At 45.4% G+C, this 25,266-nt stretch overlaps 2 protein-coding genes across 2 annotated transcripts in view; both read left to right on the forward strand.

Moving 5' to 3' along the window:
• Nucleotides 1-484: 484 nt before the first annotated feature.
• Nucleotides 485-15,033, forward strand: LOC120042816 (developmentally-regulated GTP-binding protein 2; the record flags this gene model as incomplete). The annotated part of the gene is made up of 9 exons (XM_038987626.1): nt 485-575; nt 4,609-4,681; nt 7,651-7,741; nt 8,513-8,610; nt 9,502-9,578; nt 10,086-10,174; nt 14,277-14,335; nt 14,449-14,502; nt 14,628-15,033. Coding segments are annotated over 9 exons (719 nt in total), but the record flags the coding sequence as incomplete, so codon positions are not given.
• Nucleotides 15,034-22,118: 7,085 nt separating this feature from the next.
• Nucleotides 22,119-25,266, forward strand: part of LOC120042817 (developmentally-regulated GTP-binding protein 2-like) — a 34,327-nt gene continuing 31,179 nt past the window's right edge. The window contains exon 1 of the mRNA XM_038987627.1: nt 22,119-22,123. Within this exon, the coding sequence (XP_038843555.1) occupies nt 22,119-22,123 (5 nt within the window). The remainder of the gene's footprint in view (nt 22,124-25,266) is intronic.

The following is a 25,266-nucleotide window of genomic DNA, read 5'->3' on the forward strand; positions in this document are numbered from 1 at the left end:
TATTGAGATATTAATGTAGAGCGCTGTGTTATCTCTGAGCTATTAATATAGAGCGGCTGTGTATCTCTGAGATATTAATATAGAGCGCCTGTGTTATCTCTGAGCTATAATATAGAGCGCTTGTTGTTATTCTCTGAGCTATTAATATAGAGCGCTGTGTTATCTCTGAGCTATTAATATAGAGCGCTGTGTTATCTCTGAGCTATTAATATAGAGCGCTGTGTTATCTCTGAGCTATTAATATAGAGCGCTGTGTTATCTCTGAGCTATTAATATAGAGCACTGTGTTATCTCTGAGCTATTAATATAGAGCGCTGTGTTATCTCTGAGCTATTAATATAGAGCACTGTGTTATCTCTGAGCTATTAATATAGAGCACTGTGTTATCTCTGAGCTATTAATTAATATAGAGGCCTTTTATGATTTGATGATGATTTTAACTCTTTGTTGTGATTGGGTGACCTCTGACCTTTGTGTTTCGTAGGTAAGGGTCGAGGTCGGCAGGTCATTGCTGTTGCCAGGACAGCAGACGTGGTCATCATGATGCTGGACGCCACCAAGGGAGACGTACAGAGGTGTGTGTTCTGTTCTTAGTACTATCAGCTAGTTAGTTACTAGTTAGGTTCTGTCTGTCCCAGCTAGTTAGTTAGTGTGTTCTGTCTGTCCCAGCTGGTTAGTTAGTGTGTTCTGTCTGTCCCAGCTGGTTAGTTAGTGTGTTCTGTCTGTCCCAGCTGGTTAGTTAGTGTGTTCTGTCTGTCCCAGCTGGTTAGTTAGTGGGTTCTGTCTGGCCCAGCTGGTTAGTTAGTGTGTTCTGTCTGTCCCAGCTGGTTAGTTAGTGTGTTCTGTCTGTCCCAGCTGGTTAGTTAGTGTGTTCTGTCTGGCCCAGCTGGTTAGTTAGTGTGTTCTGTCTGTCCCAGCTGGTTAGTTAGTGGGTTCTGTCTCCCAGCTGGTTAGTTAGTGGGTTCTGTCTGTCCCAGCTGGTTAGTTAGTGGGTTCTGTCTGTCCCAGCTGGTTAGTTAGTGTGTTCTGTCTGGCCCAGCTGGTTAGTTAGTGGGTTCTGTCTGTCCCAGCTGGTTAGTTAGTGTGTTCTGGCTGGCCCAGCTGGTTAGTTAGTGTGTTCTGTCTGTCCCAGCTGGTTAGTTAGTGTGTTCTGTCTGTCCCAGCTGGTTAGTTAGTGGGTTCTGTCTGTCCCAGCTGGTTAGTTAGTGGGTTCTGTCTGTCCCAGCTGGTTAGTTAGTGTGTTCTGTCTGGCCCAGCTGGTTAGTTAGTGGGTTCTGTCTGTCCCAGCTGGTTAGTTAGTGGGTTCTGTCTGTCCCAGCTGGTTAGTTAGTGTGTTCTGTCTGGCCCAGCTGGTTAGTTAGTGTGTTCTGTCTGTCCCAGCTGGTTAGTTAGTGGGTTCTGTCTCCCAGCTGGTTAGTTAGTGTGTTCTGTCTGTCCCAGCTGGTTAGTTAGTGTGTTCTGTCTGTCCCAGCTGGTTAGTTATTGTGTTCTGTCTGGCCCAGCTGGTTAGTTAGTGGGTTTTGTCTGGCCCAGCTGGTTAGTTAGTGGGTTCTGTCTGTCCCAGCTGGTTAGTTAGTGGGTTCTGTCTCCCAGCTGGTTAGTTAGTGGGTTCTGTTTGTCCCAGCTGGTTAGTTAGTGGGTTCTGTCTGTCCCAGCTGGTTAGTTAGTGGGTTCTGTCTGTCCCAGCTGGTTAGTTAGTGGGTTCTGTCTGGCCCAGCTGGTTAGTTAGTGGGTTCTGTCTGGCCCAGCTGGTTAGTTAGTGGGTTCTGTCTGGCCCAGCTGGTTAGTTAGTGGGTTCTGTCTGGCCCAGCTGGTTAGTTAGTGGGTTCTGTCTGGCCCAGCTGGTTAGTTAGTGGGTTCTGTCTGGCCCAGCTGGTTAGTTAGTGGGTTCTGTCTGGCCCAGCTGGTTAGTTAGTGGGTTCTGTCTGGCCCAGCTGGTTAGTTAGTGGGTTCTGTCTGGCCCAGCTGGTTAGTTAGTGGGTTCTGTCTGTCCCAGCTGGTTAGTTAGTGGGTTCTGGCTCCCCAGGTTAGTTAGTTAGTTAGTGTGTTCTGGCTCCCCAGGTTAGTTAGTTAGTTAGTTAGTGTGTTCTGGCTCCCCAGGTTAGTTAGTTAGTTAGTTAGTTAGTGTGTTCTGGCTCCCCAGGTTAGTTAGTTAGTTAGTTAGTGTGTTCTGGCTCCCCAGGTTAGTTAGTTAGTTAGTGTGTTCTGGCTCCCCAGGTTAGTTAGTTAGTGTGTTGTGTCTCCCCAGGTTAGTTAGTTAGTTAGTGTGGTTGGTTAGTTAGTTAGTGTGTTCTGTCTCCCCAGGTTAGTTAGTTAGTTAGTGTGGTTGGTTAGTTAGTTAGTGTGTTCTGTCTCCTCAGGTTAGTTAGTTAGTGTGTTGTGTCTCCCCAGGTTAGTTAGTTAGTGTGGTTGGTTAGTTAGTTAGTGTGTTCTGTCTCCCCAGGTTAGTTAGTTAGTTAGTGTGGTTGGTTAGTTAGTTAGTGTGTTCTGTCTCCCCAGGTTAGTTAGTTAGTTAGTGTGTTCTGTCTCCCCAGGTTAGTTAGTTAGTTAGTGTGGTTGGTTAGTTAGTGTGTTCTGTCTCCCCAGGTTAGTTAGTTAGTTAGTGTGGTTGGTTAGTTAGTTAGTGTGTTCTGGCTCCCCAGGTTAGTTAGTTAGTGTGTTCTGTCTCCCCAGGTTAGTTAGTTAGTGTGTTCTGTCTCCCCAGGTTAGTTAGTTAGTGTGTTGTGTCTCCTCAGGAAACTCCTGGAGAAAGAGTTGGAGTCCGTTAGTTAGTTAGTGTGTTCTGTCTCCCCAGGTTAGTTAGTTAGTGTGTTCTGTCTCCCCAGGTTAGTTAGTTAGTGTGTTGTGTCTCCTCAGGAAACTCCTGGAGAAAGAGTTGGAGTCCGTTAGTTAGTTAGTGTGTTCTGTCTCCCCAGGTTAGTTAGTTAGTGTGTTCTGTCTCCTCAGGTTAGTTAGTTAGTGTGTTGTGTCTCCTCAGGTTAGTTAGTTAGTGTGTTCTGTTAGTTAGTTAGTGTGTTCTGTCTCCTCAGGTTAGTTAGTTAGTTAGTGTGTTCTGTCTCCCCAGGTTAGTTAGTTAGTTAGTGTGTTCTGGCTCCCCAGGTTAGTTAGTTAGTGTGTTCTGTCTCCCCAGGTTAGTTAGTTAGTGTGTTGTGTCTCCTCAGGTTAGTTAGTTAGTTAGTGTGTTCTGTCTCCCCAGGTTAGTTAGTTAGTTAGTGTGTTGTGTCTCCCCAGGTTAGTTAGTTAGTGTGTTCTGTTAGTTAGTTAGTGTGTTCTGTCTCCTCAGGTTAGTTAGTTAGTTAGTGTGTTCTGTCTCCCCAGGTTAGTTAGTTAGTTAGTGTGTTCTGGCTCCCCAGGTTAGTTAGTTAGTGTGTTCTGGCTCCCCAGGTTAGTTAGTTAGTGTGTTCTGTCTCCCCAGGTTAGTTAGTTAGTTAGTGTGTTCTGTCTCCCCCGGTTAGTTAGTTAGTTAGTGTGTTCTGTCTCCCCAGGTTAGTTAGTTAGTTAGTGTGGTTGGTTAGTTAGTTAGTGTGTTCTGGCTCCCCAGGTTAGTTAGTTAGTGTGTTCTGGCTCCCCAGGTTAGTTAGTTAGTGTGTTCTGTCTCCCCAGGTTAGTTAGTTAGTTAGTGTGTTCTGTCTCCCCCGGTTAGTTAGTTAGTGTGTTCTGTCTGTCTCCCCAGGTTAGTTAGTTAGTGTGTTCTGTCTCCCCAGGTTAGTTAGTTAGTTAGTGTGTTCTGTCTCCCCAGGTTAGTTAGTTAGTGTGTTGTGTCTCCCCAGGTTAGTTAGTTAGTGTGTTCTGTTAGTTAGTTAGTGTGTTCTGTTAGTTAGTTAGTGTGTTCTGGCTCCCCAGGTTGGTTAGTTAGTGTGTTCTGGCTCCCCAGGTTAGTTAGTTAGTGTGTTCTGGCTCCCCAGGTTAGTTAGTTAGTGTGTTCTGTCTGTCTCCCCAGGTTAGTTAGTTAGTGTGTTCTGTCTCCCCAGGTTAGTTAGTTAGTTAGTGTGTTCTGTCTCCCCAGGTTAGTTAGTTAGTTAGTGTGTTCTGTCTCCCCAGGTTAGTTAGTTAGTTAGTGTGTTCTGGCTCCCCAGGTTAGTTAGTTAGTGTGTTCTGGCTCCCCAGGTTAGTTAGTTAGTTAGTGTGTTCTGTCTGTCTCCCCAGGTTAGTTAGTTAGTGTGTTCTGTCTCCCCAGGTTAGTTAGTTAGTTAGTGTGTTCTGTCTCCCCAGGTTAGTTAGTTAGTTAGTGTGTTCTGTCTCCCCAGGTTAGTTAGTTAGTTAGTGTGTTGTGTCTCCCCAGGTTAGTTAGTTAGTGTGTTCTGTTAGTTAGTTAGTGTGTTCTGTTAGTTAGTTAGTGTGTTCTGGCTCCCCAGGTTAGTTAGTTAGTTAGTGTGTTCTGTCTCCCCAGGTTAGTTAGTTAGTGTGTTCTGTCTCCCCAGGTTAGTTAGTTAGTGTGTTCTGTCTCCTCAGGTTAGTTAGTTAGTGTGTTGTGTCTCCTCAGGTTAGTTAGTTAGTTAGTGTGTTCTGTCTCCCCAGGTTAGTTAGTTAGTGTGTTCTGTCTCCCCAGGTTAGTTAGTTAGTGTGTTCTGTCTCAGGTTAGTTAGTTAGTGTGTTCTGTCTCCTCAGGAAACTCCTGGAGAAAGAGTTGGAGTCCGTCGGCATCAGACTCAACCGCTCCAAACCCAACATCTATTTTAAGGTCAGTTTCTCCATCACATTATGTTATATATTTTACATTTAACCTTTTATTTAACAAGTCATTTAAGAACAAATTCTTCATTACAATGACGGCTACCCCGGCCAAACCATGACGACGCTGTGCATCGCCCTATGAGACTCCCAATCACGGCCGGATGTGATACAGCCTGGACTCGAACCAGGGACTGTAGTGACGCCTCTTGCACTGAGATGCAGTGTCTCAGACCGCTGCCCCACTCGGGAGCTCATGTGTATATGGATACCCTTCTAATGAGTGGATTCTTTTTCAGCCACACCCGCTCCTGATAAGTGGATAGAATCCAGCACACAGCCATGCAATCTCCATAGACAAACATCGGCAGTAGAATGGCCTTACTGAAGAGCTCAGTGACTTTCAACGTGACACCGTCATAGGATGCCACCTTTCCAACAAGTCAGTTCATCACATTTCTGCCCTGCTAGAGTTGCCCCGGTCAACTGTAAGTGCTGTTATTGTGAAGTGGAAACGTCTAGGAGCAACAACGGCTCAGCCACGACGTGGTAGACCGCCATTGGATTCTGGAGCAGTGGAAATACGTTCTCTGGAGTGATGAATCACACTTCACCATCTGGCAGTCCGACGGATGAATCTGGGTTTGGCGGGTGCCAGGAGAACGCTACCTGCCCCAATGCATAGTGCCAACTGTAAAGTTTGGTGGAGGAGGAATAATGGTCTGTGGCTGTTTTTCATGGTTCGGGTCCCTTAGTTCCAGTGAAGGAAAATCTTAACGCTACAGAATACAATGACATTCTAGATGATTCTGTGCTTCCAACTTTGTGGCAACAGTTTGGGGAAGGTCCTTTCCTGTTTCAGCATGCACATAGCGAGGTCCATACAGAAACGGTTTGTCGATCTGTGTGGAAGAACTTGACTGGCCTGCACAGAGCCCTGACCTCAACCCCATCGAACACCTTTGGGATGAATTGGAACGCCGACTGCGAGCCAGGCCTAATCGCCCAACATCAGTGCCCGACCTCACTAATGCTCTTGTGGCTGAATGGAAGCAAGTCCCAGCAGCAATGTTCCAACATCTAGTGGAAAGCCTTCCCAGAAGAGTGGAGGCTGTTATAGCAGCAATGTTCCAACATCTAGTGGAAAGCCTTCCCAGAAGAATGGAGGCTGTTATAGCAGCAATGTTCCAACATCTAGTGGAAAGCCTTCCCAGAAGAGTGGAGGCTGTTATAGCAGCAATGTTCCATCATCTAGTGGAAAGTCTTCCCAGAAGAGTGGAGGCTGTTATAGCAGCAATGTTCCAACATCTAGTGGAAAGCCTTCCCAGAAGAGTGGAGGCTGTTATAGCAGCAATGTTCCAACATCTAGTGGAAAGTCTTCCCAGAAGAATGGAGGCTGTTATAGCAGCAATGTTCCAACATCTAGTGGAAAGCCTTCCCAGAAGAATGGAGGCTGTTATAGCAGCAATGTTCCAACATCTAGTGGAAAGCCTTCCCAGAAGAGTGGAGGCTGTTATAGCAGCAATGTTCCATCATCTAGTGGAAAGCCTTCCCTGAAGAGTGGAGGCTGTTATAGCAGCAATGTTCCATCATCTAGTGGAAAGCCTTCCCTGAAGAGTGGAGGCTGTTATAGCAGCAATGTTCCATCATCTAGTGGAAAGCCTTCCCAGAAGAGTGGAGGCTGTTATAGCAGCAATGTTCCATCATCTAGTGGAAAGTCTTCCCAGAAGAATGGAGGCTGTTATAGCAGCAATGTTCCAACATCTAGTGGAAAGCCTTCCCTGAAGAGTGGAGGCTGTTATAGCAGCAATGTTCCAACATCTAGTGGAAAGCCTTCCCAGAAGAGTGGAGGCTGTTATAGCAGCAAAGGGGGGACCAACTCCATATTAATGACTTCCCAGAAGAGTGGAGGCTGTTATAGCAGCAAAGGGGGGACCAACTCCATATTAATGCCTATGATTTTGGAATGAGATGTTGGACGACCAGGTGTCCACATACTGTTGGTCATATAGTGTATGTATGATGGTAGTATGTATGTCTGTATGTATGATGCTAGTATGTATGTATGATGCTAGTATGTATGTATGTATGATGCTAGTATGTATGTATGATGCTAGTATGTATGTATGTATGTATGATGCTAGTATGTATGTATGATGCTAGTATGTATGTATGATGCTAGTATGTATGTATGATGCTAGTATGTATGATGCTAGTATGTATGATGCTAGCGTGCTTGTATGTATGTATGATGCTAGTATGTATGTATGATGCTAGTATGTATGTATGATGCTAGCATGTATGTATGATGCTAGCATGTATGTATGATGCTAGCATGTATGTATGATGCTAGTATGTATGATGCTAGCATGTATGTATGATGCTAGCATGTATGTATGATGCTTGTATGTATGTATGTATGATGCTAATATGTATGATGCTAGTATGTATGATGCTAGCATGTATGTATGATGCTAGTATGTATGTATGATGCTAGCATGTATGTATGATGCTAGCATGTATGTATGATGCTAGTATGTATGATGCTAGCATGTATGTGTGATGCTAGTATGTATGATGCTAGTATGTATGATGGTAGTATGTATGATGCTAGTATGTATGTATGTATGATGCTAGTATGTATGATGCTAGTATGTATGTATGTATGATGCTAGTATGTATGATGCTAGTATGTATGTATGATGCTTGTATGTATGTATGTATGATGCTAGTATGTATGTATGATGCTAGTATGTATGTATGATGCTAGTATGTATGTATGATGCTAGTATGTATGTATGATGCTAGTATGTATGTATGTATGTATGATGCTAGTATGTATGTATGATGCTAGTATGTATGTATGTATGTATGTATGTATGTATGTATGTATGATGCTAGTATGTATGTATGTATGATGCTAGTATGTATGTATGATGCTAGTATGTAGTGTTGTGACAACTGCGTGTTTGTGTTCAGCCCAAGAAAGGAGGGGGTCTGTCCTATAACTCCATGGTGCCTCTGACTATGTGTTCTGAGAAACTGGTGCAGCTCATCCTCCACGAATACAGTATCCTTCTACAGACACAATACCAACTACAGACACAATACCAGCACCAACCACAGACACCTTAACGGACCACCTCAGAACAGTAGGTAGAACCTTAACGGACCACCTCAGAACAGTAGGTAGAACCTTAACGGACCACCTCAGAACAGTAGGTAGAACCTTAACGGACCACCTCAGAACAGTAGGTAGAACCTTAACGGTCCACCTCAGAACAGTAGGTAGAACCTTAACGGTCCACCTCAGAACTGTAGGTAGAACCTTAACGGTCCACCTCAGAACAGTAGGTAGAACCTTAACGGTCCACCTCAGAACAGTAGGTAGAACCTTAACGGTCCACCTCAGAACAGTAGGTAGAACCTTAACGATCCACCTCAGAACAGTAGGTAGAACCTTAGCGATCCACCTCAGAACAGTAGGTAGAACCTTAACGATCCACCTCAGAACAGTAGGTAGAACCTTAGCGATCCACCTCAGAACAGTAGGTAGAACCTTAACGATCCACCTCAGAACAGTAGGTAGAACCTTAGCGATCCACCTCAGAACAGTAGCTAGAACCTTAACGATCCACCTCAGAACAGTAGGTAGAACCTTAACGATCCACCTCAGAACAGTAGGTAGAACCTTAACGATCCACCTCATAACTGTAGGTAGAACCTTAACGATCCACCTCAGAACAGTAGGTAGAACCTTAACGATCCACCTCAGAACAGTAGGTAGAACCTTAACGATCCACCTCAGAACAGTAGGTAGAACCTTAACGATGCGCCTCAGAAATCTTCAATGCGGAGGTTCTGTTCCGAGAAGACAGCACTCCTGATGACTTCATCGACGTCATTGTTGGGAACCGAGTTTACATGCCCTGTTTATACGTACGTATCTGATCTATGATCTAGCTCTATGTTTATACGTACCTGTTCTATGATCTAGCTCTATGTTTATACGTACCTGATCTATGATCTAGCTCTATATTTATACGTACCTGATCTATGATCTAGCTCTATGTTTATACGTACGTACCTGATCTATGATCTAGCTCTGTTTATGCGTACCTGATCTATGATCTAGCTCTATGTTTATACGTACCTGATCTATGATCTAGCTCTATGTTTATACATACGTACCTGATCTATGATCTAGCTCTATGTTTATACATACGTACCTGATCTATGATCTAGCTCTATGTTTATACATACGTACCTGATCTATGATCTAGCTCTAGGTTTATACATACGTACCTGATCTATGATCTAGCTCTGTTTATACGTACCTGATCTATGATCTAGCTCTATGTTTATACGTACCTGATCTATGATCTAGCGCTATGTTTATACGTACCTGATCTATGATCTAGCTCTATGTTTATACGTACCTGATCTATGATCTAGCTCTATGTTTATACGTACCTGATCTATGATCTAGTTCTATGTTTATACGTACCTGATCTATGATCTAGCTCTGTTTATACGTACCTGATCTATGATCTAGCTCTATGTTTATACGTACCTGATCTATGATCTAGCTCTATGTTTATACGTACCTGATCTATGATCTAGCTCTATGTTTATACATACGTACCTGATCTATGATCTAGCTCTATGTCTATACGTAACTGATCTATGATCTAGCTCTGTGTTTATACGTACCTGATCTATGATCTAGCTCTATGTTAATACGTACCTGATCTATATCTGTACCAGACCAATGAATATATAGTTGTGTGTGTGTGTGGTGTGTCTGTGTGTGTGTGTGTGTGTGTGTAGGTGTACAACAAGGTGGATCAGATCTCTATAGAGGAGGTGGACAGACTGGCTCACGAACCCCACAGCGTCGTCATCAGGTCGGAAACTACCCTGTCTGTCTGTCTGTTATACCTGTCTGTCTGTCTGTCTGTCTGTCTGAGCACTGGCGATCATGTGTTAATGCTGTCTGTCTGACTGTCTCTCTGTCTGACTGTCTGTCTGTCTGTCTGACTGTCTGTCTGTCTGTCTGACTGTGTCTCTGTCTGTCTGTCTGACTGTGTCTCTGTCTGTCTGACTGTCTGTCTGACTGTCTGTCTGTCTGACTGTGTCTCTGTCTGACTGTCTCTGTCTGACTGTGTCTCTGTCTGACTGTGTCTCTGTCTGACTGTGTCTCTGTCTGACTGTGTGTCTCTGTCTGACTGTCTCTCTGTCTGACTGTGTGTTCTCTCTGTCTGACTGTCTCTCTGTCTGACTGTCTCTCTGTCTGACTGTCTCTCTGTCTGACTGTGTCTCTGTCTGACTGTCTCTGTCTGACTGTCTCTCTGTCTGACTGTGTGTTTTCTCTGTCTGACTGTCTCTCTGTCTGACTGTGTTCTCCCTGTTAGCTGTGGGATGAAGCTGAACCTGGACTACCTGCTAGAGAGGCTGTGGGAATACCTGGCGCTCATCTGTCTTTACACTAAGAAGAGAGGAGGTACACACACACACACACACACACACACACACACACACACACACACACACACACACACACACACACACACACGGGGTGTACGGGGTGTATACTGAGAATGCGTCATGTGCGATTGTGTTGTTTCCTGCTATTGGTTGATGTCGGTAGCTCCTCCCCATATCTGACTGATCAGCTGTTGTCATAGGCTGAATGAGTATGACATCAGCCATTTAAAGTGCACTAGATTTTCAAATTGTCGCAATCCCATCCTAAACACACTCTCTCCCACTCTGTGTTTAGAACCCCTGGTGTCTCCCACGCTGTGTTTAGAACCCCTGGTGTCTCTCCCACGCTGTGTTTAGAACCCCTGGTGTCTCTCCCACTCTGTGTTTAGAACCCCTGGTGTCTCTCCCACGCTGTGTTTAGAACCCCTGGTGTCTCCCACGCTGTGTTTAGAACCCCTGGTGTCTCTCCCACGCTGTGTTTAGAACCCCTGGTGTCTCTCCCACGCTGTGTTTAGAACCCCTGGTGTCTCTCCCACGCTGTGTTTAGAACCCCTGGTGTCTCTCCCACGCTGTGTTTAGAACCCCTGGTGTCTCTCCCACGCTGTGTTTAGAACCCCTGGTGTCTCCCACGCTGTGTTTAGAACCCCTGGTGTCTCCCACGCTGTGTTTAGAACCCCTGGTGTCTCTCCCACGCTGTGTTTAGAACCCCTGGTGTCTCCCACGCTGTGTTTAGAACCCCTGGTGTCTCTCCCACGCTGTGTTTAGAACCCCTGGTGTCTCTCCCACTCTGTGTTTAGAACCCCTGGTGTCTCTCCCACGCTGTGTTTAGAACCCCTGGTGTCTCCCACTCTGTGTTTAGAACCCCTGGTGTCTCTCCCACGCTGTGTTTAGAACCCCTGGTGTCTCTCCCACGCTGTGTTTAGAACCCCTGGTGTCTCTCCCACGCTGTGTTTAGAACCCCTGGTGTCTCTCCCACGCTGTGTTTAGAACCCCTGGTGTCTCTCCCACGCTGTGTTTAGAACCCCTGGTGTCTCTCCCACGCTGTGTTTAGAACCCCTGGTGTCTCTCCCACGCTGTGTTTAGAACCCCTGGTGTCTCTCCCACGCTGTGTTTAGAACCCCTGGTGTCTCTCCCACGCTGTGTTTAGAACCCCTGGTGTCTCTCCCACGCTGTGTTTAGAACCCCTGGTGTCTCTCCCACGCTGTGTTTAGAACCCCTGGTGTCTCCCACGCTGTGTTTAGAACCCCTGGTGTCTCTCCCACGCTGTGTTTAGAACCCCTGGTGTCTCTCCCACGCTGTGTTTAGAACCCCTGGTGTCTCTCCCACGCTGTGTTTAGAACCCCTGGTCTCTCCCACGCTGTGTTTAGAACCCCTGGTGTCTCTCCCACGCTGTGTTTAGAACCCCTGGTGTCTCTCCCACGCTGTGTTTAGAACCCCTGGTCTCTCCCACGCTGTGTTTAGAACCCCTGGTGTCTCTCCCACGCTGTGTTTAGAACCCCTGGTGTCTCTCCCACGCTGTGTTTAGAACCCCTGGTGTCTCTCCCACTCTGTGTTTAGAACCCCTGGTGTCTCTCCCACGCTGTGTTTAGAACCCCTGGTGTCTCCCACGCTGTGTTTAGAACCCCTGGTGTCTCCCACGCTGTGTTTAGAACCCCTGGTGTCTCTCCCACGCTGTGTTTAGAACCCCTGGTGTCTCTCCCACGCTGTGTTTAGAACCCCTGGTGTCTCTCCCACGCTGTGTTTAGAACCCCTGGTGTCTCTCCCACGCTGTGTTTAGAACCCCTGGTGTCTCTCCCACGCTGTGTTTAGAACCCCTGGTGTCTCCCACTCTGTGTTTAGAACCCCTGGTGTCTCTCCCACGCTGTGTTTAGAACCCCTGGTGTCTCTCCCACGCTGTGTTTAGAACCCCTGGTGTCTCCCACGCTGTGTTTAGAACCCCTGGTGTCTCCCACGCTGTGTTTAGAACCCCTGGTGTCTCCCACACTGTGTTTAGAACCCCTGGTGTCTCTCCCACTCTGTGTTTAGAACCCCTGGTGTCTCCCACGCTGTGTTTAGAACCCCTGGTGTCTCTCCCACTCTGTGTTTAGAACCCCTGGTGTCTCTCCCACGCTGTGTTTAGAACCCCTGGTGTCTCTCCCACACTGTGTTTAGAACCCCTGGTGTCTCTCCCACTCTGTGTTTAGAACCCCTGGTGTCTCTCCCACGCTGTGTTTAGAACCCCTGGTGTCTCCCACGCTGTGTTTAGAACCCCTGGTGTCTCTCCCACGCTGTGTTTAGAACCCCTGGTCTCTCCCACGCTGTGTTTAGAACCCCTGGTGTCTCTCCCACGCTGTGTTTAGAACCCCTGGTGTCTCTCCCACGCTGTGTTTAGAACCCCTGGTGTCTCCCACGCTGTGTTTAGAACCCCTGGTGTCTCTCCCACGCTGTGTTTAGAACCCCTGGTGTCTCTCCCACGCTGTGTTTAGAACCCCTGGTGTCTCTCCCACGCTGTGTTTAGAACCCCTGGTGTCTCTCCCACGCTGTGTTTAGAACCCCTGGTGTCTCCCACGCTGTGTTTAGAACCCCTGGTGTCTCCCACGCTGTGTTTAGAACCCCTGGTGTCTCCCACGCTGTGTTTAGAACCCCTGGTGTCTCCCACGCTGTGTTTAGAACCCCTGGTGTCTCCCACGCTGTGTTTAGAACCCCTGGTGTCTCTCCCACGCTGTGTTTAGAACCCCTGGTGTCTCCCACGCTGTGTTTAGAACCCCTGGTGTCTCCCACGCTGTGTTTAGAACCCCTGGTGTCTCTCCCACGCTGTGTTTAGAACCCCTGGTGTCTCCCACGCTGTGTTTAGAACCCCTGGTGTCTCCCACGCTGTGTTTAGAACCCCTGGTGTCTCCCACGCTGTGTTTAGAACCCCTGGTGTCTCCCACGCTGTGTTTAGAACCCCTGGTGTCTCCCACACTGTGTTTAGAACCCCTGGTGTCTCTCCCACGCTGTGTTTAGAACCCCTGGTGTCTCCCACGCTGTGTTTAGAACCCCTGGTGTCTCTCCCACGCTGTGTTTAGAACCCCTGGTGTCTCCCACGCTGTGTTTAGAACCCCTGGTGTCTCTCCCACGCTGTGTTTAGAACCCCTGGTGTCTCTCCCACGCTGTGTTTAGAACCCCTGGTGTCTCCCACGCTGTGTTTAGAACCCCTGGTGTCTCTCCCACTCTGTGTTTAGAACCCCTGGTGTCTCTCCCACGCTGTGTTTAGAACCCCTGGTGTCTCTCCCACGCTGTTTAGAACCCCTGGTGTCTCTCCCACTCTGTGTTTAGAACCCCTGGTGTCTCCCACGCTGTGTTTAGAACCCCTGGTGTCTCTCCCACGCTGTGTTTAGAACCCCTGGTGTCTCTCCCACGCTGTGTTTAGAACCTCTGGTGTCTCCCACGCTGTGTTTAGAACCCCTGGTGTCTCTCCCACGCTGTGTTTAGAACCCCTGGTGTCTCTCCCACGCTGTGTTTAGAACCCCTGGTGTCTCTCCCACGCTGTGTTTAGAACCTCTGGTGTCTCTCCCACGCTGTGTTTAGAACCCCTGGTGTCTCTCCCACGCTGTGTTTAGAACCTCTGGTGTCTCCCACGCTGTGTTTAGAACCTCTGGTGTCTCCCACGCTGTGTTTAGAACCCCTGGTGTCTCTCCCACGCTGTGTTTAGAACCCCTGGTGTCTCTCCCACGCTGTGTTTAGAACCCCTGGTGTCTCCCACGCTGTGTTTAGAACCCCTGGTGTCTCTCCCACGCTGTGTTTAGAACCTCTGGTGTCTCCCACGCTGTGTTTAGAACCCCTGGTGTCTCCCACGCTGTGTTTAGAACCCCTGGTGTCTCTCCCACGCTGTGTTTAGAACCCCTGGTGTCTCCCACGCTGTGTTTAGAACCCCTGGTGTCTCTCCCACGCTGTGTTTAGAACCTCTGGTGTCTCTCCCACGCTGTGTTTAGAACCCCTGGTGTCTCCCACGCTGTGTTTAGAACCCCTGGTGTCTCCCACGCTGTGTTTAGAACCCCTGGTGTCTCCCACGCTGTGTTTAGAACCCCTGGTGTCTCTCCCACGCTGTGTTTAGAACCTCTGGTGTCTCCTGTTGAATTGTGGTCTTGTTGTTTCAGAGAGGCCTGACTTCAGCGATGCCATCATCATGAGAAGAGGAGCATCTGTAGAACATGTGGTGAGCTGAACACACACTGACCTCCTGGCTTTGAACCCCAGGTCGTCGGCACCAGACTGTGTTTTAACCCGCTGAGCTAAAGCCTTAACGACGGTCTCCCTCTCTCCCTGCAGTGCCATCGGATCCACAGAACGTTAGCCAGCCAGTTCAAGTACGCCCTGGTCTGGGTAAGTTAGCAGCACCCCGTGCTAGCATGCTAGCAACGTTGGGTTTGCTCTCTCTGCGTTTATAAAACAATGTATCTTTCTTTCATGACTCCATTTTGTGTGACTGTCTTCCTGTTGTGTTCCAGGGGACCAGCACCAAGTTCGACCCCCAGCGGGTGGGGCTAACACACATCATGGAGCACGAGGACGTCATCCAGATTGTTAAGAAGTGAAACAGCTCTTCGGGATAGGACCGATGACGGGATGGGTGGGACGAGTTAGTAAAACAGGCCTTCTGATTGGACAGAATACAGGATGGGTGGGAGGAGTTAAAAACAAAAAAACAGGAAGTTGATTTATCCAGAACCAGTAGATTCTAAAGTCCTGATTCTTATTTCGCGTTTGAAACAACAACAAAAAATAACCAATCAAGAACCAGATACGATCTGAGTTACAAGAGGACAGGAAGCAGCATATTTTATCTTAGTTGACATTGAAACACATCCAGAATGAAAAAGGGAAACTCAATAAATTCCAAGAACTTGAAATGGACACGGTTTGCTTCTGTGGTTTTGTTTTTTCCGTTGGTTACAATTTGTGTTGTTTTTTGAATTCCAACCCGGCAGGTTCTGTAGTCTGCAGAAGTAAGGCGACGGACAGCAGAGACGGAGGTGTTGAAATGACAGCTATTATAAAATGCTCCAAAAGGTGACGTTTCTCCGCAGGTACAAGGGCTGGTGGCAATTCAAATTCAAGGCAGTCAATTCAGGAAGTGAACTTGAAATAACAATTCAAAATTTGAAAAACAATATATTTTCAATGACCTCAAACTGAGCAGTAGAAACTATTTATTTATTTATTTTATATACCTATTTTCCTTTTTGAAATGTTTAATTAAAAATCACTTCCTGAATTGACCCCAGCCCTGTTAGGTACAGATCTAGGATCAGCTTCCCCCGATCCTGAACCATTAGTGGGAAAATGCAAAACTGTCCCAAGATCATCATCTCGGGGCAACTTCACCCTCCTCCTGTTAAAACCAGCGGCAGAGGAGAGACGGCTAGAGAGGATTACTGAAAGGTGTGACGAGCCCGTTTGTGATAGAAAGCTCTCTGGGGTGTGGTTTCATCACGTTTTAATATGTTTGTTTTTTACAATCACTTTTACAAGTGTCAGGAACAGATTTTGATTATCTTTGGTGATCTTCACCTCTGACTAGTTGAACATTAACAGCTGAACTCCCATATAGTGTGTCGGGGGAAATGTAATGTTAAACGGAGGTGAGGAGGGTTCACAGTGCAGCCAGAAGGGAGCTGTGTGAAGAGGGTTGGACGAAGACGTTGGTTTCAGTCTGGAGGTAAGTAAATTAAACCGTTTCTCTCTCTTGGAGAATCAAATCAGAACTATTTACACAGCACTTTACTGGGCAGGCAAAGTGCTTAACAAATGACAAAAAAAGGTGAGGAAACGTTTTTTTAAATGAGACATTAAAATGTTAAAACAATAACCTGAGAGACTAATGTTTTACAGCTTTACAGTAAAATATATAGAGTGGGATAAAATAGATAGGATAACTAAACGTACCCCCTAAGTAAAAACACAGCTATAAAAAGGTGTCTTAATAAAGATCTTTATTCAAAAAGGCTAGATAGTAACGAGATAGAGGCTAGATAGTAACGTTCAACGTTATGTTTAATATACTCCGTTTCAGGAGCTATAACAGAACGCTGAATCCCACCAGAGTCTAAATCCTGGAGCACTTTTAATGGCTCCAATGTATCAGACCTTCAGGATGGTTTTAAACAGCGATGTGTGTGTGTGTGTGTGTGTGTGTGTATATATATATACACTAGATGACTGATAGGACCGGTGGCTTCAAAGCCTCTCATTGGCCAATTCGTAGCATCATGCAATCTAGGGGTTTATTACACATCGCTGGTTCTAACACACATTATCTATAATAAACTGGGTGGTTCGAGCCATGAATACTGATTTGGCTGAAAGCCATGGTATATCAGACCGTATACCACGGGTATTCTTACTGCTCTGATTAAGTTGTTAACCGGTTTATAATACCAGTAAGGCACGAGGGGGTGTGATATATGGCCAATATACCACGTCTAAGGGCTGTATCCAGGCACACCGCGTTGAGTCTTGCATAAGAACAGCCCTTAGCCGTGGTATATTGGCCATATATCACACCCCCTCGTGTCTTATTGCTTCCATTATATTGACCATAAACTCTAGTGGCTGCTCTAACAATGAAAAGAAATGTCTTCCAATAGTTACCACAGCCACAAAGTCAAAATATCGTGAAAATAATCAATGAAACGTTGCTTTTTGGGGGGGGGGTTTGTTCAGGGTTAGGCGTAAGGTGAGCAGTATGGTTAAGGTTAGGTTTAAAGACACATTTTAGAAAAATGCGGGGTTAATGACTTTGTGGCTGTGGTAACTAGTGACCACCAAGCACAACTCCGTTATGAAGTTTTTCTCAAAGTTCCCGGGTTGTCACGTGTCCTACTTATATCAGTACACTCGGGAACAACCTAATCATTACGACACTTCTATTAGAGCAAATAAGCCATTAACATTTTTTTGTTAACCAAATTCGACACTCATTAACCTCCATACTAAAACTCCTCGCTTGGTGAGCGAAAAAAACGCCACATGCTGGAGAAGACAGATTTTTTTTGTGGCCCAGTTATCCCTCTTGCTTCACCTTATCCTCTTTGGTTCTAATAATCGGGGTGAACATGGCGGCCATCTTGGTCAGGGAGAAATCCAAAACCAGTCTAATAGAAATGAATGGCAGCAGAGGGATAGGTGATGCATTTCCTGCTTTTGATTTATGCAGGAAAACAGATGTAAAGCCATGTGATGTATCAGAAACTGTGTAATGGAAATATAGTCAACCAAAAATATAGTAATATAATTATAAATACAGTCTACACAGGTTTTTATACACGTTCCATATAAATAACCTCTATATATATAAACAGGCCATACGTGTCTCAGATGTAGTTCATTAGAAAGCTGAGTGCTATAACATGATACCATATCAGTATTTACAACGTATCTAAGTCTTATCAACCGGTTACAGCCAGTCTACAGACATGTAGTACGTATCTAAGTCTTATCAACCGGTTACAGCCAGTCTACAGACATGTAGTACGTATCTAAGTCTTATCAACCGGTTACAGCCAGTCTACAGACATGTAGTACGTATCTAAGTCTTATCAACCGGTTACAGCCAGTCTACGGACATGTAGTACGTATCTAAGTCTTATCAACCGGTTACAGCCAGTGTACGGACATGTAGTACGTATCTAAGTCTTATCAACCGGTTACAGCCAGTGTACGGACATGTAGTACGTATCTAAGTCTTATCAACCGGTTACAGCCAGTCTACGGACATGTAGTACGTATCTAAGTCTTATCAACCGGTTACAGCCAGTGTACGGACATGTAGTACGTATCTAAGTCTTATCAACCGGTTACAGCCAGTGTACGCCTGTGGATTGACTGTGTTGTTTGAATGGCATATTGGTATTTAATTTGATAAATGTAAGGAACCGTTTCCTGTATAACTGTCTGGATAGTTATCTAACAACTCATACAGGGCAGATAAATTATTCACCTTAACGTTTTACCGCTATCTTATCACAGCTCACTGGCAACGCCACGGTTTCCCCGGCTCCCTGACCAACATGGCCGACCGTTAGACAATCACAACAAGGTTCATGTCCATTCTAGTTTTCTAATGTCAAATTATATGGTTGCACCGTATGAATGAAACTCAGTGAAATACCTACTTCCTGTTCCCTCTTGTCTCTCCAGTAGTGGATGAATGGATAAATACCTACTTCCTGTTCCCTCTTGTCTCTCCAGTAGTGGATGAATGGATAAATACCTACTTCCTGTTCCCTCTTGTCTCTCCAGTAGTGGATGAATGGATAAATACCTACTTCCTCTTTTCTCTCCAGTAGTGGATGAATGGATAAATACCTACTTCCTGTTCCCTCTTGTCTCTCCAGTAGTGGATGAATGGATAAATACCTACTTCCTCTTGTCTCTCCAGTAGTGGATGAATGGATAAATACCTACTTCCTGTTCCCTCTTGTCTCTCCAGTAGTGGATGAATGGATAAATACCTACTTCCTGTTCCCTCTTGTCTCTCCAGTAGTGGATGAATGGATAAATACCTACTTCCTGTTCCCTCTTGTCTCTCCAGTAGTGGATGAATGGATAAATACCTACTTCCTGTTCCCTCTTGTCTCTCCAGTAGTGGATGAATGGATAAATACCTACTTCCTGTTCCCTCTTTTCTCTCCAGTAGTGGATGAATGGATAAATACCTACTTCCTGTTCCCTCTTGTCTCTCCAGTAGTGGATGAATGGATAAATACCTACTTCCTGTTCCCTCTTGTCTCTCCAGTAGTGGATGAATGGATAAATACCTACTTCCTGTTCCCTCTTGTCTCTCCAGTAGTGGATGAATGGATAAATACCTACTTCCTGTTCCCTCTTGTCTCTCCAGTAGTGGATGAATGGATAAATACCTACTTCCTGTTCCCTCTTGTCTCTCCAGTAGTGGATGAATGGATAAATACCTACTTCCTGTTCCCTCTTGTCTCTCCAGTAGTGGATGAATGGATAAATACCTACTTCCTGTTCCCTCTTGTCTCTCCAGTAGTGGATGAATGGATAAATACCTACTTCCTGTTCCCTCTTGTCTCTCCAGTAGTGGATGAATGGATAAATACCTACTTCCTGTTCCCTCTTTTCTCTCCAGTAGTGGATGAATGGATAAATACCTACTTCCTGTTCCCTCTTGTCTCTCCAGTAGTGGATGAATGGATAAATACCTACTTCCTGTTCCCTCTTGTCTCTCCAGTAGTGGATGAATGGATAAATACCTACTTCCTGTTCCCTCTTTTCTCTCCAGTAGTGGATGAATGGATAAATACCTACTTCCTGTTCCCTCTTGTCTCTCCAGTAGTGGATGAATGGATAAATACCTACTTCCTGTTCCCTCTTGTCTCTCCAGTAGTGGATGAATGGATAAATACCTATTTCCTGTTCCCTCTTGTCTCTCCAGTAGTGGATGAATGGATACATACCTACTTCCTCTTGTCTCTTTTCTCTCCAGTAGTGGATGAATGGATAAATACCTACTTCCTGTTCCCTCTTTTCTCTCCAGTAGTGGATGAATGGATAAATACCTACTTCCTGTTCCCTCTTGTCTCTCCAGTAGTGGATGAATGGATAAATACCTACTTCCTGTTCCCTCTTGTCTCTCCAGTAGTGGATGAATGGATAAATACCTACTTCCTGTTCCCTCTTTTCTCTCCAGTAGTGGATGAATGGATAAATACCTACTTCCTGTTCCCTCTTGTCTCTCCAGTAGTGGATGAATGGATAAATACCTACTTCCTGTTCCCTCTTTTCTCTCCAGTAGTGGATGAATGGATAAATACCTACTTCCTGTTCCCTCTTGTCTCTCCAGTAGTGGATGAATGGATAAATATCTACTTCATGTTCCCTCTTTTCTCTCCAGTAGTGGATGAATGGATAAATACCTACTTCCTGTTCCCTCTTGTCTCTCCAGTAGTGGATGAATGGATAAATACCTACTTCCTGTTCCCTCTTGTCTCTCCAGTAGTGGATGAATGGATAAATACCTACTTCCTGTTCCCTCTTGTCTCTCCAGTAGTGGATGAATGGATAAATACCTACTTCCTGTTCCCTCTTGTCTCTCCAGTAGTGGATGAATGGATAAATACCTACTTCCTGTTCCCTCTTTTCTCTCCAGTAGTGGATGAATGGATAAATACCTACTTCCTGTTCCCTCTTTTCTCTCCAGTAGTGGATGAATGGATAAATACCTACTTCCTGTTCCCTCTTGTCTCTCCAGTAGTGGATGAATGGATAAATACCTACTTCCTGTTCCCTCTTTTCTCTCCAGTAGTGGATGAATGGATAAATACCTACTTCCTGTTCCCTCTTTTCTCTCCAGTAGTGGATGAATGGATAAATACCTACTTCCTGTTCCCTCTTTTCTCTCCAGTAGTGGATGAATGGATAAATACCTACTTCCTGTTCCCTCTTGTCTCTCCAGTAGTGGATGAATGGATAAATACCTACTTCCTGTTTCCTCTTTTCTCTCCAGTAGTGGATGAATGGATAAATACCTACTTCCTGTTCCCTCTTTTCTCTCCAGTAGTGGATGAATGGATAAATACCTACTTCCTGTTCCCTCTTGTCTCTCCAGTAGTGGATGAATGGATAAATACCTACTTCCTGTTCCCTCTTTTCTCTCCAGTAGTGGATGAATGGATAAATACCTACTTCCTGTTCCCTCTTGTCTCTCCAGTAGTGGATGAATGGATAAATACCTACTTCCTGTTCCCTCTTGTCTCTCCAGTAGTGGATGAATGGATAAATACCTACTTCCTGTTCCCTCTTGTCTCTCCAGTAGTGGATGAATGGATAAATACCTACTTCCTGTTCCCTCTTTTCTCTCCAGTAATGGATGAATGGATAAATACCTACTTCGTGTTCCCTCTTGTCTCTCCAGTAGTGGATGAATGGATAAATACCTACTTCGTGTTCCCTCTTGTCTCTCCAGTAGTGGATGAATGGATAAATACCTACTTCCTGTTCCCTCTTGTCTCTCCAGTAGTGGATGAATGGATAAATACCTACTTCCTGTTACCTCTTGTCTCTCCAGTAGTGGATGAATGGATAAATACCTACTTCCTGTTCCCTCTTGTCTCTCCAGTAGTGGATGAATGGATAAATACCTACTTCCTGTTCCCTCTTGTCTCTCCAGTAGTGGATGAATGGATAAATACCTACTTCCTGTTCCCTCTCCAGTAGTGGATGAATGGATAAAATAATGAATGAATGAATGAATTGTGAGTCGCCACGGTAACGCCCGCTCTCCTTGACCCTCCACCTTTGACCTCCTCCTCGCGGACCCGGAGCTGCTGTTGGCGCCTTTACCAACGGTCGCTCTGCTTTCTGCCTCTCAGGTAGACCGGTTACCGGCTGCTCCATTTCTGCCTCTCAGGTAGACCGGTTACCGGCTGCTCCATTTCTGCCTCCCAGGTAGACCGGTTACCGGCTGCTCCATTTCTGCCTCCCAGGTAGACCGGTTACCGGCTGCTCCATTTCTGCCTCCCAGGTAGACCGGTTACCGGCTGCTCCATTTCTGCCTCCCAGGTAGACCGGTTACCGGCTGCTCCATTTCTGCCTCCCAGGTAGACCGGTTACCGGCTGCTCCATTTCTGCCTCTCAGGTAGACCGGTTCCCGGCTGCTCCATTCACCAGACAACACAACACCGGCATAATAGAGACATAAAAAATGCAAACACATCCATTCATGGCAAAGAGGGAGGAGAGGAAGAGAGAGAGAGAGAGGGAGTTTACTAGTGATAGTGGTTATATTAACAGGCGTGAAGAGTTAGTTCGCAGAGTTTAAAGATGCCACCATGTTGGTCGGGAGAGAGGAATGGATGGAGAGATTGTGTTTTGGAATAACCAGAGATGAGGAGGAGAGAAGATGGAGGAACTGTGACATAGGAGAGCGAGAGAGGAACAAGGGAGAGCGCCAGGGCGCATTGTGTTGTAGCGTTATGGGGTAGGCACGACACTTGACGCTGGATCATATGGCTGCTGTGTGTGTTTACTGTTTGTAAGTAGCTAGCTAGCAGCTAGCTAGGACGTTGTATTTGAAAACTCCACACAACTTGATCAGGATAATGTTTTACTGTGTGTGTCATTTAGTTGACTGCAGTGTTAGAAACAACTAAGGTTATTTACGTTCAGCACCTGTTGAATTTGGATGCACATAGGTCCTACTACACACTGGTCTACCAGTATAGCCTAGATGTTACCAGTAGGGCCTAGATGTTACCAGTATAGCCTAGATGTTACCAGTATAGCCTAGATGTTACCAGTATAGCCTAGATGTTACCAGTATAGCCTAGATGTTACCAGTATAGCCTAGATGTTACCAGTATAGCCTAGATGTTACCAGTATAGCCTAGATGTTACCAGTATAGCCTAGATGTTACCAGTATAGCCTAGATGTTACCAGTATAGCCTAGATGTTACCAGTATAGCCTAGATGTTACCAGTAGGGCCTAGATGTTACCAGTATAGCCTAGATGTTACCAGTATAGCCTAGATGTTACCAGTATAGCCTAGATGTTACCAGTATAGCCTAGATGTTACCAGTATAGCCTAGATGTTACCAGTATAGCCTAGATGTTACCAGTATAGCCTAGATGTTACCAGTATAGCCTAGATGTTACCAGTATAGCCTAGATGTTACCAGTATAGCCTAGATGTTACCAGTATAGCCTAGATGTTACCAGTATAGCCTAGATGTTACCAGTATAGCCTAGATGTTACCAGTATAGCCTAGATGTTACCAGTAGGGCCTAGATGTTACCAGTAGGGCCTAGATGTTACCAGTAGGGCCTAGATGTTACCAGTATAGCCTAGATGTTACCAGTATAGCCTAGATGTTACCAGTATAGCCTAGATGTTACCAGTATAGCCTAGATGTTACCAGTATAGCCTAGATGTTACCAGTATAGCCTAGATGTTACCAGTATAGCCTAGATGTTACCAGTAGGGCCTAGATGTTACCAGTATGGCCTAGATGTTACCAGTATAGCCTAGATGTTACCAGTATAGCCTAGATGTTACCAGTATAGCCTAGATGTTACCAGTATAGCCTAGATGTTACCAGTATAGCCTAGATGTTACCAGTATAGCCTAGATGTTACCAGTATAGCCTAGATGTTACCAGTATAGCCTAGATGTTACCAGTATGGCCTAGATGTTACCAGTATGGCCTAGATGTTACCAGTAGGGCCTAGATGTTACCAGTAGGGCCTAGATGTTACCAGTATGGCCTAGATGTTACCAGTATAGCCTAGATGTTACCAGTATAGCCTAGATGTTACCAGTATAGCCTAGATGTTACCAGTATAGCCTAGATGTTACCAGTATAGCCTAGATGTTACCAGTATAGCCTAGATGTTACCAGTATAGCCTAGATGTTACCAGTATAGCCTAGATGTTACCAGTATAGCCTAGATGTTACCAGTATAGCCTAGATGTTACCAGTAGGGCCTAGATGTTACCAGTAGGGCCTAGATGTTACCAGTAGGGCCTAGATGTTACCAGTATGGCCTAGATGTTACCAGTATGGCCTAGATGTTACCAGTATAGCCTAGATGTTACCAGTATAGCCTAGATGTTACCAGTATAGCCTAGATGTTACCAGTATAGCCTAGATGTTACCAGTATAGCCTAGATGTTACCAGTATAGCCTAGATGTTACCAGTATAGCCTAGATGTTACCAGTAGGGCCTAGATGTTACCAGTATGGCCTAGATGTTACCAGTATAGCCTAGATGTTACCAGTATAGCCTAGATGTTACCAGTATAGCCTAGATGTTACCAGTATAGCCTAGATGTTACCAGTATAGCCTAGATGTTACCAGTATAGCCTAGATGTTACCAGTATAGCCTAGATGTTACCAGTATAGCCTAGATGTTACCAGTATGGCCTAGATGTTACCAGTATGGCCTAGATGTTACCAGTATGGCCTAGATGTTACCAGTATAGCCTAGATGTTACCAGTATAGCCTAGATGTTACCAGTATAGCCTAGATGTTACCAGTATAGCCTAGATGTTACCAGTATGGCCTAGATGTTACCAGTAGGGCCTAGATGTTACCAGTAGGGCCTAGATGTTACCAGTAGGGCCTAGATGTTACCAGTATAGCCTAGATGTTACCAGTATAGCCTAGATGTTACCAGTATAGCCTAGATGTTACCAGTATAGCCTAGATGTTACCAGTATAGCCTAGATGTTACCAGTATAGCCTAGATGTTACCAGTATAGCCTAGATGTTACCAGTATAGCCTAGATGTTACCAGTATGGCCTAGATGTTACCAGTAGGGCCTAGATGTTACCAGTAGGGCCTAGATGTTACCAGTAGGGCCTAGATGTTACCAGTAGGGCCTAGATGTTACCAGTATAGCCTAGATGTTACCAGTATAGCCTAGATGTTACCAGTATAGCCTAGATGTTACCAGTATAGCCTAGATGTTACCAGTATAGCCTAGATGTTACCAGTATAGCCTAGATGTTACCAGTATAGCCTAGATGTTACCAGTATAGCCTAGATGTTACCAGTATAGCCTAGATGTTACCAGTATGGCCTAGATGTTACCAGTAGGGCCTAGATGTTACCAGTAGGGCCTAGATGTTACCAGTATAGCCTAGATGTTACCAGTATAGCCTAGATGTTACCAGTATAGCCTAGATGTTACCAGTATAGCCTAGATGTTACCAGTATAGCCTAGATGTTACCAGTATAGCCTAGATGTTACCAGACCTAGATGTTACCAGTATAGCCTAGATGTTACCAGTATAGCCTAGATGTTACCAGTATAGCCTAGATGTTTACATGTATGTTTACATGTAGGTCAAGAACAAACGCGTATGTATTATATAAGTTATACATACGGTAGTTGTTGATCTATAAAAGTGTTTACTTATAATACTGTTTTATAGTGTTAGAAAACAGCTAATATGAGCCCTGAGACTCTTTTATATCTGTCCAGGCTGTAGTGTAGTTTAGGGTACTCATGTAGGCTCTGTCTGTCTGTCTGTCTGTCTGTCTGTCTGTGTCTGTCTGTCTGTCTGTCTGTCTGTCTGTCTGTCTGTCTGTCTGTCCGTCCGTCCGTCCGTCCGTCC

Source organism: Salvelinus namaycush, unplaced genomic scaffold (assembly GCF_016432855.1).
Source record: "Salvelinus namaycush isolate Seneca unplaced genomic scaffold, SaNama_1.0 Scaffold787, whole genome shotgun sequence".
NCBI lineage: Eukaryota > Metazoa > Chordata > Actinopteri > Salmoniformes > Salmonidae > Salvelinus > Salvelinus namaycush.